Genomic DNA, 13,142 nt, shown 5'->3' with positions numbered 1-13,142 from the left:
GACGTGAGGATATGCCAGTGGAGCTCTACACACACAATTAAGGCACCACTTTACTCTCCAAAAAAGCTCTTCCGTGCAGCTGTTACCCTTTTTCTGCATGCCCCCCTTTTCACACTTCTTCAGTACTGACAGTCATGTACTTACTATTGGGAAAATATGTGATGCACTTTCAGTGACAAAGCTAAATTTCTGCTTCAAGTTAATGACAGCTGCCTATTTTCAAATAAATGAAAACACAATTACTTTTAAAAAAGCACAGTCTTGGACAGGGGCAGTGGCTAGTCTGCAAAACAAGTCCAGGTGACCAGTAAACAATAGCACTAGTCCAGTGAGTGGGGTCAGGGCAAACAGGAAATACCCTACATTTACATCCAGCCTGCCTTGGCATTCTCACATTCTAGTATCACACAGATATAAAAACATATATCTAGGTTTGCATAATTTAGATTTAATATGTTTATTATATATTGTGTATACTATGTATATAAACTGTGTATATACTGAATAAAATCATATACTGTGTATATAAAAAATCATATCAACCACATCAAAATGAGAGCAAACATGTTATTTAACAGAAATGACAGTTCACATATAACACAAAACATAAATCATGTTGACTCTTGCTTGCCCTGATACATCAAATCAAATAATACCCACCTGGATAACTCTTCCATCACTAGTTCCCAAACTAGCCACTGTGTGATTCTGCAGGGGGTATACGGCAATAGATGTGATGAGGATGTTGCTGAACTGGCCATTAAAGTAATCCAGCCTTGTGATGGGAGTTGTTATCTCCAGTCGATAGCCACCTTCATGTTTTCCACAGGCATAAGAGTCATCTGAGGAAGTCTGAAAACATAACCAGTCACATTATCAAGCCATACTAGAAATATTGAAGACCCTCTGTGAGAACATTTAGTATTAAACACTCTGAAAAGTATACTGAAATAAAACTGACCATGCAGTAGGGCCTAACTGTAGCATATTGTTTTTGCTGAAAGAGAATCTGAAGTATTTCAAGACACTGACATAAAGATACACAGCACTGACGTATGTGATGTAGTTTTAATTCCAAATCCAGTCCAAGTTACATCAAACCACTAGATAGATTCATTTTGTAATATGGCAAAAGAAGGATACAGAGCAATATACTGAAAAACACTATCAACATTAATCCAGACCAGGACAATCACACAATTTATTATTCACCATGTAATTGACTTATTCTTGTCCTTTTGTGATGGATATATCTGTGCTTCTATGTTTTTTTCTGGTGAACTGGTGAAAACCTAGAAGGGCACGTAATGGGTGTGACTATGCCTTATGACCGCGACGCCTGTAAAACCTTAAATTACCAACCATGCTAAATTCCTAGCAGCTATGAAGTCCAGGGCTGTAGTCTGGTCAAACTCACCAGGTCATGATCCAGCCATGAAAGTCTAATAGTCATCAATTATTAATGAAACTCAACTCTAGCCCCATGACTTAAACACCAAGAGGTTAATCATTAAAAGTGCACTTGCATCAAATTTTATATAGTATAATATTACACTGTATGGTTGAGAGGTCCAGACAAACAAAGTGAAGTGTTCACAAATGCAAATAATATCATGTCACTAGGTTGTGTAAAAGTAGGCTTTAGTCTAAGGAACTTGGCAATACAAGAAGTAACTCTTTGTAGAGCCAACCCTGTAATTTCTCACAGTACCATTGTTCATGATGAGTAAGAGCAGAGTCAGAGTTAGAACGTGACACTAACAACTTTGTTTCAGGGCATATGAGAAGGGGGGCTTTGAAGTTGGGGAACAATACAGAAACATCAATAAATCAGCTCAGTCTACAACTAGTCTGCTCTCTGTAAGGCAAGCCAGGAACAAATATAACACTGGTAATATTCACAGTTGGCTGAACAGGTAGGGATTAGGCAATCTACCCTCAGTGAAGGGGGGTGTATTGAATCTTGGTTACTGGTTGTTTACAGGGAAAGTTTCAACGCACTGAGCACTAACGCAATTAGTATATACTGTAACAGTGTTGCAACATTCCTTCATGTCCAAATTCACTTTTTAAAAGGTTGCAACTAGAAACAGATGAGTGTTCTGATTGGACTGGATTTGCTTACTGCATATCTATTGACTGAAACACTCCATTTTCATTTGGTCCTTTACATTTAATGCAGTTTGATTTATTCAACAGAAATACAGGCAATGTGCGTTACTGTCAGCTTGTGCCTCCTATTCTCAGATACTTCTAAGAAAGTCAACTTGCCCTTAAATGGGCTCAATATATGTTCATGACTAATATTACAGTATACTTAGAAAGAAAACCTTTGAAATGTCTTTGCCAATTCTCATTTTCACTTGATTACCTGCCTCTGGCTAATAGAGTTACACAGTAATATATCCTCATGAGGATGTCAGGCGCCTAAAATGCATCAACACTTAACTGTGAATGCCTTTCGAGGTGATAGTATTACCGGAATCCATCACAGTATTGTATTTAGCTATGTGGCCTTTAGCACAACACTGAGGAGGGGTATCTGGATGGCAAAATGTTATCACCACCCATTGACAGCCATGCTCTCCAGCTGGTGAAGAGTAAGCCAACTACATGCAGTATGTCACACAGGAATCCCAATAATCTTTTGCATTGTATGCAAAGTCTACCCTGATGAACACACACTGATTTAGAGCTAAATAAAAACTGAAATTGGAGTGATAAATCTTCCACAACAGACGCGATGGCGAAATCTACATGTCTACCGGGATGAATGAAACACTTTGTAATTAAACATAATTTACAAAGACATCGTACCTTACTGAAAGCTAATATTTTGTCACTAGCAACCTACATCTGTCCTCTGTCAAACACAGTTGTATATTCAGCTCTGAACAAAACCGTTCAGGAGTTCCTTTGGTCCGAACCGCTCTGGTTCGGGCATAGTTGCTTCACAACGGAACAAGTCCAGACCGAACTTCCCGACCTCAAATGTTGTGGACGGGGCTAAGTTTGGCTGGCATCCAGGCTAGGTCCAGGCTGGACCAGCTTGTTTTTGTTGCCATTTTTGGAGCCTGGGCTGTCCACAGAGACCATGTTTTTTTTTAAAGCGTATTTAGGGCACAGGCAGCTAGTGGATAGTGAGGTGATGTTTGCTGTCTGTGACAAAAAATGTTTTAGCTTAGAAACTGCGTAACATTGCTTAGAGCATCTTCAAAATGTGTAATTCTGTTACCGATATGGTATTGACATCCAACCCCCCCCACACACACACACACACGGGTCATGTTCCTGATTAGAATAACATAGTGCAATGTTATGTTTTTTTCCTGGTTAGAGTAACATAGTGCAATGTCCAGCTGTTCTAGGCAGGCATCAGTATCAACAGTGCTACAATTCTGCCAATATTAAGTCTGTGTATTATCAAAAATAGTTTGAAGACATTATTTTAAGGCAAAAACGTATTGCATTGCTTTAAGTTGTCTAGTGCACATTTAATACATTTAGTACATTAGAAATATGCCTCTGTAATTTTCAAATTTGATTTTGTTCTCTGTGGTGGTACAGGAGAAAATAGATTTCCTCCTGACCTTCCAATGAAAACTTCCAGAAAACAAACTTATGGAATGCCACTGTGACAAAGACAGGGACAGAAAGCTATGACAGAAACAGAAAGCTATCAATTATGACAATACACTCTAAAGTTTTTCAACTAGCTCTAAGCATTTTCCTGAGAATTACATTCTGACTTCAGTTACAACTCTACAACAGTCAAGAGTATGCTTTGCTTTTATATGGTAGAAGCGCTGACATATATTTATTTCAACAAATATGTACATTCCCAGTTAATCCAATTAAAGAAAACAGGCAATTTTAAGTAGATAATCAAGTAGCCTATTATAACTAGAAGCTCCCCAAATCCATTTACAAATGGAGCACTTATCTTTTACCAGTGTAGCTAAAAGCTCTATTCATCACAAGAGCGAATTACCACAGGAGATCCGCCTGTGCTGCACTGCCTTGATTTTGTCTGCAAGCATATTGAATACTGCAAAGTTATCAACCTTTCCAATTCAGTAGCTACAAAATAGGCATCAGTAACCTCTGTAGCTGGGTATTTGTCATCTACAAATCTAAAACCTTTGTCACACTCACACAAAAAGTAAAATACAGGCCTGCTGCTATGTGACTCTTAATTAAAAGATGAATAGAAGAAACAATATAATTGTACATTTGTTCTCCAGTACACCTATCTATGGTTAAAAGTTAAAAAGGTCAACAGTCTCAAGTACACACACCATGGCCTTGTATAAGACTCAGAGTGACAAGTTTGCACAGCTATGTTTGCCTGTTCATACTCATATCAGCATTCAGATAGAGGACAGATGAAAGAATTTAACAAACACAATCCAGCATGCAGAAGCATGGGCAAATAAATGTTTGAAAGAGATGCATGAACTAGGAGGGGCATAAAGAGAGAGGAACCCATATTGCAACACATCTGGCATGAAGGGGCATGCAAAGAAAACAGCAATTCAAAAGAACACGTTATCACATACACGTGTAGGTTTGGCATCCAAGTTGGTGCCATAATACAACCCCACTTTACAAGCACAGAGCACATTCACAAAAAGTGAGTTTCAATTCCAATGTGAGTTCCAATGCTGACTACTGGCGTTTTTGACGTTTTTCAGATTTATGCATTTGTGAAAATGGCTCACTGTTCACACCACTATGCTATTTCAAAGCTTTATCATATTTAAGAGCATGGCTACAACTCTTCAACATTTTTAATTTCATATAACGTTTCAGTTTGAACTGTTAAATTAAACTGTAATGTTTGCCACAAAACAAAGAATCAATGTAGCCAGATCTAAGCTGGGAGATGTAATGAAACAGTGCTCCATTGTTCTGTGCTCTCACACTACTGGAATGGCATCTGTTTTAGACCCCAGTTGTTCATAGCACTTATTTTCAATCTTTTAGACCTAGTCAGAACAGTTTACTCTTACGTCACACCTGTTTAGTTTTGTTGGGTGTGTAAACCATGAGGCTAACAGAATTCTTTTTTTATTTCTGTGCTACTTCAATGAAGCCCAAAAACTGGATCACTATGAAAAGCAACACCGTGATGTGCAGCCAACAAGTGTGGGCAACACTACCCAGGCCGTTATTTATGAAATCTCCACATTCTAAATTAAATACATCCAAACTAGATGTACCACATGGCGGTACATAATATGAGCACCACATGGTAGAAATAAAGTACACGACACAAGTGACCCCCATCCTTTACTCCTGCAAATCCTTGTAAAACTCAAGTCTACATCCTCTCTGAAGGCACGACTTTACAACCATTCTAAAGGCCACATATCCTAAAACGATGATCACTGATCATTCTTGTCTACATAAACACAATGTGAAAATCCACACATAACAGTCCATATACACTCTTATGCACTCTTGTATGCACTGCCTCACTAACCCTAGTCTGCAACAGCAGTTAATTATACTTTGGTGAAACTATACAACAGCAGCATTGAACTGTATCAATATGTGTGTTTATATGCAATGTGTATACACCTGTGTGTGTGTTTACACGTTTACATTTACATTTATACATTTATTCCTTTAGCAGACACTTTTATCCAAAGCAACTTACACCAATGAGAAATTCAACCTACATTGCAAAGGACACCTTAGGTAACAATTAATCAGTGGCGGACCGTCAGGGCCTGCAATGCCTTCTCTGCAGACCTAACTATTTTCAAACAAATAAAAAGTCATAATCTGTGTCTTTAATAAGCGGCTCAATAATACCAAAATAAAACTATTTACATAAACAGTGCCACTGTATTCAACAAATAACACACCTCCACTACTGTACTATGGAGTGATCTTTGGGCCTATGCAGCCCCATTCCCCCCATTGCCTAACTTGGAAATGAGGTCCTATATCCAAAATCTGGCAACCGATAGCGTAGGATGACAACATGGTGGATGAGCTCTGAAACCTCCTAAATCATCATACGACAGCAAGCTCCCCTGATGTATCTACTCATTCTCAATAGACCATCACAGTCCAGCCCACAGCCGATGCCGGAAGTAAGAATCCAATGCAAATTCTCCATTGACAATTGGGGTATAAGCCATAAAAACGTAACTGTACATGGTAGACTTTAAACCAGCTACGGCTGGACTAAGTGATTGTATATGTTCATATAGACGCCAAAAGTTCATGGGGCACTAACCTTGTTTTGAGATAAATGTCTTTTATTCGCGATGTCTAGGATAAGTACTTCATTACCCCACAATCCTGAACAATCCCACAATTCCACAGTGATGCCTCTGATTGGTGGAAAGTCTGTTACGTAAGGTTTTCCAGCGAAATCTGGGAAATCGCTGACCAAGATGGCGTAGTCTTTTACTGTATATAACACGAAAATCTTAATGTGAACTTTCTAGACGAATATTGGTACTTGTATCAACAAGGATTGTGGTTTATACATCACACGAACTTAGTCAGGGCCAATACACTATCAAATAGACCACTGTAAATGTCTTTATATAACGCTGCAACACAGGTATGAAATATATTATGTTTTAGTGAGTATCCAAAGGGGTGAAAACCACTTTAAATCGGGTCTTTAAATTGACTGTTGTGTGCGAGAGTCAGCTGTTGGGTTTTGTAAGGGCCAGCATGAGGGACAAGACCTACAAAGTTGTGGTGAGTTTTGCAGGGAGGTTGGTAATGCTAGTTTACATTAGCTAGGCTACTGTAGTCTTCATACTGTATGAGTCATCACTAACCTAGGAATTCTTTGTGCATTTAATGAACATTTTGTGTAATAATTCACGGCAAGTTAATAAAACTGAATATGATGGTCCAAGAGCAGACCATGCACTGGTCCATGCATCAGCCCGACTGAGCGGTGATGGCAGTCAGGTACGAAGCACTGCACCATGTTGCTAACGTTAACGTTAACCGCTTTCACACACACACAATATAAAATACACAATGATAAATATAAAATTCAATACTAAAACACTATTATTTACACAATTACTCCTGAAATAACTGCTATTAACTGCACATTCACTATATAAAAATCACTGTTTGGAGAAAAAGGTTCACGTGCTGTTGTCGGTTGGAAGTTGTTCAAATGGCAATTTGCGCCGGTTGTGCCTTGGACTTTTACTATATATATTATTCAGTGAGGCGTGGTGGTTTATGGGATGAGTAGTTCCTTTGCTCGGAAATGAAAATATGTACACAGTCTTGTACCTTTGACTTTTTTTGGATTTTCTCTTCGTTTTTTCACTCGAAATGATATGTTGTATGCTTATGAGTTACGCCGTAGCTGGTTAGTCTAAGACATGCTCTAAAACTCTTTAGATACCGATTTTTCCAAAAGTCAATGGCAGAAATGAATGGGAAACTTACTTCCGGCAACTAAGCTCTCTCGGAGGAGGGGCGGGGATGTGAAGCTCTATGGAAGATTGGTCAAATCTAGCAAGTAGAAAAGTTTAAGTGGATGACGTAAAAGTGAAAGTAAGACATTGGAAAGGCCAACAAAAGTTAATTAAGCTTGCTTTGTGTTGTGTTTGACAGGTTCTCTTATTGACGCATTTAAGCGCAAACTGCATTTAACACCTGCTTTTACAAGGCGGAAATATTTAGGCGCAAAATAGAAGTGCGCTTTCATGGGCAGTTTTGGTACATACAGGGGAATAATTAGGCGCATTTTACCCTTCTCCTCCCTTCTTTTTACACGAATCTCCCACTTTCCCCTGACCCTCCTGCATGCATGAGACGGAAAAGCGCAATTTGACATTCTCAGCTCCCGCCACAGGCAGTCTGCACTTGTTTGTACAAATACGCCTGAAGTGGGCGCAAAAGCATTAGTACATCTGGCCCACTGTCTTTATTGAGCAAGAATAGTGTAGAAATGAGAAGCTAGCACTGCTTTCTGTGTGTTTTGTTTATCTATACCACATATAGCACTAGTAGCAGAATGTAACCAATGTGCTAGTTGATGGTGAGCAGTTGTGCTGTATGCGTAGTAGTGCAACATTTTTCCACCCACACAAGAAACACAAAGCAACCCAACAGGACTCAACAGACAGTTGACATCGCAGTACATGTTTTGAAGTTGGCTAGGTGTGCATTCGCTCTTAGAAAGTTGGGGTTTGTTGGGGCAGTGCAAGCACCTTAAAAGTCTGTTTTACATGTCCACATGTATACACACAAACCAGCATTTAAACAAATCTTCCCTTTGTATATTTGTGTGAGCTAAAACACTGTTTCTGTGTGGACGGAATGGCATAGAAATACCCAGGTATGTGTATACAGGGCCTAAGCAAACCTATCTTCATCAAGAAATGTGTTCCAGTCCTTCACAGTAAATCCTATAAAATCATTGGATTGACTCCAAGACAGCAGGTCATCAAGATGCCAGCTGTGACAATGTAATTGAATATTTACCTACCCCAACCTCCTCAAACACTTCCAAATCCATCAATCTGCCTGTCCCTCTTATCAGGTTCTCTTTCTTACCAGGAACGAGTAAACTGAACCTTTATCATAGTGAACCTTTATAATAGTCATTCTTTGTGAAGAAAGTTCCAAGGGAAGGGATATGCACTAGATTCTGAAGCATAAAAACCTCAAATAAATTACTGCCTTTTAAGATCAACTAAAATGGCTAGTTCCTATGTTTGCAATCTCATAGGTGTAATAACATGGCACATTCTTAAGAGTTTTCTGTATTGTTTTGTATTAATAAAAAGAAACATTAAATTAAGCTATCGTTCTGTTATTATAGGGCCACTGGCACACATATGGCTCTCCACACAAGACAGATGTCAAGAACAGACATTGCACAGCTTATCTATTTTATGGCAGTGCTCCCCGCCCATAGAATGTGATAAGATCCAGATAATCTGATGTTATTCCTGAAAAACATATTTAATAAAATACCCATATACTGAAAAATGAAAGTGTGATACATCTGATTCTTTTAGATTTTCCTGTAGGGCAAGGATTTTCTTTTTGCTGGTCAGTGTTTATGGACTTCCAAGGAGGATGTTACAGGTGTAAAATTGATAGGAAGGTAAATGAATAATAGGGATGGGGGGAAAAGAGAAGTAATTTGCACCTGGATGCCAGATGTCACACTCCTAAAAGTCCTATATTTATTCCAGAGGCACGAACGTTTCTTTGGAGGGGCAATAACTATAGACACACACACACACACACACACACACACACACACACACATACACAACAACACATACATGGGCATACACACACACACACACACACACACCTGTGAACCTGTGTCCTTGTACACCTGCACATGGGTTTGTCTAAACAATTATAGGACTAGCCCTGTGGGATACAACAAATGTCAGGAAAACATTTAATTCACTTCGCTTTGGGGTCCTTTTTGCCCGTGTTGGGACTTATTTTTCGATAATGACCAGTGGACAACACATTATCCTCTACTTATTATGTGAAATTCTAAACAACATATAAAAAATAGAACTTTCATCACAAATTGTATATATTGTCCCTCAAACAGATAAAAATATTTGCCACAGACATTTATTGCCTGAAAGGCCTGTATTAAAGTAATATGTAAAAAAATATAAGGAAGTCTGTGGATTTATCACCAAGGTACATCTGCGATATTATCGAGATTTTTGTCCTAGGTTATATGACAGCTTGGTTGGATTACCTATTATTGTTTTAGAGTGTTACCCATACTTTCCCTACTATAAACCTAGGTTTATACACAGACTTTGCCAAATTTCAGCTAAGAGGTTAATACACAGGGTGGGAAATACATGCATTTCTTTTGTTCATTCTTCTTTATGATTAAAGCGCATCTAATTGTGATTCTTTGGTTTATTTGGCACTGCATGGGTTAATACACGGGTGCAGTTAATACATGGCTTTGTTTCTTTAATTTGCATAAAACAGTCCAGTGGTTTATATGAAATGACTTCCCCAGCTCTTCCCTTCTCATTGTAGTTTTTTCTTCTGCTTTGTCCATATACCTTTGTTTTTCTCTGTTTATGCATCCTTGTCCACGTACCCTGTGAGTTTGTGTGTATCTACAGTATGTGAAAACTGTAAAGGGTCTTTGAGTGTCTTGAAAAGCCCTATACAAAAGAAATGTGTTATAGTTATTATTATTATTATTAGTATTATTATATTATATACAAGTACATGGCAAATACTGTAACAAACGTTTGATATTTACATACTGTACGTATAAAGTTGTCCCAGTTTTTGGCCATACCTGATTACTACCTAATGCATAGGACTCGCAAAATAACTCAAATGTGCAATATTTATATTTTATATAATATTCAATATTTTCTGCTAACGTTACCTGAACACCGTGCTAACCATTATCCCCTAATTCTCGGTATCTCATTCAGAACAGTCAAGATCTTATAACCATCTTATAAGCAAGCATTTCCTTAAAATCTAATTCTGTCAATCAAGTATATCTCTGAGTACATTACATACAATCATCCATCAAGTCTAATCTCAAACTCAAAAGCCATCAGCAATCAATTTGGTTTAATGTGATAAAATATACTGATTGTTGGCAAAAGATAAATTTGAGCTTAAAATGTTCAAATGTTTGAACATTGCATCATAAGCACACCGAAAGACTCATAAATGTAAATGTATTTTCACATTACAATCACTGTGTTACATTACATTCAAACTTCTAAACCTACTATGTTCAAATTTCTATCTATCTCAGTGGACTGTAATAAAAAAAATTGAGTTGAAAATACCCTGTGTAGGTTATTAACATAGGCTGCAATGCAATATGTATTATAAAACAGTTCGGTCCTGTCAAACTATTTATTAATTTCTGATTGGACGAGAGGCCTTCTATGAGTCATCACAAGTATCTCAGGACATCCCCCCTTGGGCATTTTGCAGCTAGTAATCACTCCACATATAAATTGCAAAAACTTCTGTCTGTGTGGCAGTGTGTGTGTGTGTGTGTGTGCCGCATATCTCTCGAACCGTTCGATTTCAAACTGGGCAGGTGTCTTGATATTGGCACGAGTAAGTGCAGTGCCAAGTTTGACGTTGTTTGGATAAGAAAAGCAAAATATATTGTTAACTAGAAATGCAATTCCGAGGAATTACACGATTAGCTCGATTACACAATTGGGGCTGTTGAGATTGCTGCGAGCTAATTGGTAGGGTAATTGTGATACCTGCAAAGGTGCTTTTGGAGTAACCAAATTTGAATCTTGTGTGACATGGTATTCTTGAGATATCACACTCAAGGTGTTTTTGACCTTGACATTTGACCTTCAACCTCCAACATCAACTCACTTCATCTTTGAGTCCATGAAAACCATAGATATATACACTAGATGTCGCCTTGACTACTGCTGTTCATTGGAACGAATGCGTCAATCGAGACGCCATCTTGCTTCAGTGATCCACTCCTCTATAATGCATTAGCGTCAATCTGGGCAAAGATCTAGCGAAAATAAAATCACCAAAAATCGTCAAAATCTCAAGCAATTATCTAGTTTTTTGGGTTGTTCCAACTGACAGGCATGTATTTATGGTTGAGTCTAGAGAAAACTAAGCTTAAGACGATAATAAAGATACATTTTACCCGTCTAGCCCCATAGACTCCCATTCATTCTGCACTAGCTAGCAGCGGCCCCTAGAGGAACAATGAGTAAACTGCAACCAGGTTCGATACAATGAAAGTAAACAGGCTCTTCGTAGACAGGCTCTGGTTGAGGCCACATACCCCTCGTCTCGTTTACTCATGTAAGTTGTAATCTCACCAGAAGTTGCTGTAGATCTGTAGAACATTTACCTCTGCTACTACATAGGCTACGCCAGTCGTTACTTTTATAATCATGGGTCAGTGCCATGGGCAAACGAGATGTAGCTGAATTCATAAATGACAAAGCCATGAGAAAGGTGATTTTCTTACGTTTCAACAACAAAGAAGCCGATCTGCCATCATTGTGAGAAGTTCCCAAATTTGTCGCTAATTGCTAAAAAGGTTTTCTATCGCTGGGGATGGCCAAACGTCGCTAAATAGGTAACGCTGACAATACAGGAGAACTAGTTTAGCGCTTCAGATCCCTGTACCAAGATGGCGGCGGTGTTGACGCATGCTCAGAAGCAGAAGGCGACATCTAGTGTATATATCTATGCATGAAAACACTCGTACACACAGGAAAGACTTTAACAGGATGTGTAGTTCAGGTAGAGCTAGATTGTATGCTTAGAAGCTGAGACAGTTGGATTCCTCACAGGTGACACCTGTGCCAGTGTTTTGATTAGCCTGGGAACTGCTCTGAGAATGAGCGCAGCTGGCTCTATTATGACATCACAGCCCCCATTCAAGTCTATGGGGGAAAATACACTTTTAATTACAAATATCTCAAAAAGTATAAACTTCTCAAAAATAAAAAACGGATAGGACGGTAAAGCCTTGGAAGATCTAAGGAACGGTGTTTCAACCAAATTTGTATATTAAGCGGTTTGGGCTGAATAGCGCGCACAAAAAGGTAAAAAGAATAATAATAATAACTAGAAATGCAATTCCAAGGAATTACCAGTGCATGAAAATGCAAAAGTTGTGATGTAAAATATCATGTATAGTTAAAATAGATAATACAGAGATGGTTACTATAGTGATGCTAGGATAGACATGGTGGTTGCATAGCTTAATAAAAGTTGATAGTTTAAAAGTAGACCGTTTAAAAGTTGAATGTAGATAGTTTAAAAGTTGTTGATAGACAGCTAGTTTAATAGATAGATAGTTTAATAATAGTTTAAAAGTAGACCATTTAAAAGTTGAATGTAGATAGTTTAAAAGTTGTTGAAAGACTGAAAGTTTAATGAATGTTGATATTCAAATAGTTTAATGGCTGTGTATAGGTAGATATTTGATGATAACTAAAAGTTGGAATGGCTCTAATGTTTGCTAGTAGTTATGCTAACCATGCTACTTAGCTAACTTAGCTAATGTTTTCTAGCATAGCACTTAGCTAATGTTTTCTTAGCACTTAGCTAACCTAGCTAATTATTTTTAGCAGTTATGCTAACTATGCTAACTAACATGTTAACAA

General features: G+C 38.1%; 1 protein-coding gene across 4 annotated transcripts in view; it reads right to left on the bottom strand.

The window, feature by feature from the left end:
* The window catches only part of met (MET proto-oncogene, receptor tyrosine kinase), a 71,182-nt gene that overhangs the window by 44,333 nt on the left and 13,707 nt on the right, over positions 1–13,142 (bottom strand). For all 4 annotated transcript variants that reach the window (XM_042108712.1, XM_042108714.1, XM_042108716.1 and 1 more), the window contains exon 3: positions 661–852. In XM_042108712.1, coding sequence (XP_041964646.1) covers positions 661–852 — 192 coding nt within the window. The remainder of the gene's footprint in view (positions 1–660; positions 853–13,142) is intronic.

The sequence above is a fragment of the Alosa sapidissima genome, chromosome 11, assembly GCF_018492685.1.
Source record: "Alosa sapidissima isolate fAloSap1 chromosome 11, fAloSap1.pri, whole genome shotgun sequence".
In the NCBI taxonomy this organism is placed as follows: domain Eukaryota; kingdom Metazoa; phylum Chordata; class Actinopteri; order Clupeiformes; family Clupeidae; genus Alosa; species Alosa sapidissima.
Note: the sequence above shows the minus strand (reverse complement) of the source record. Positions and strands in the feature narration are given on the sequence as shown.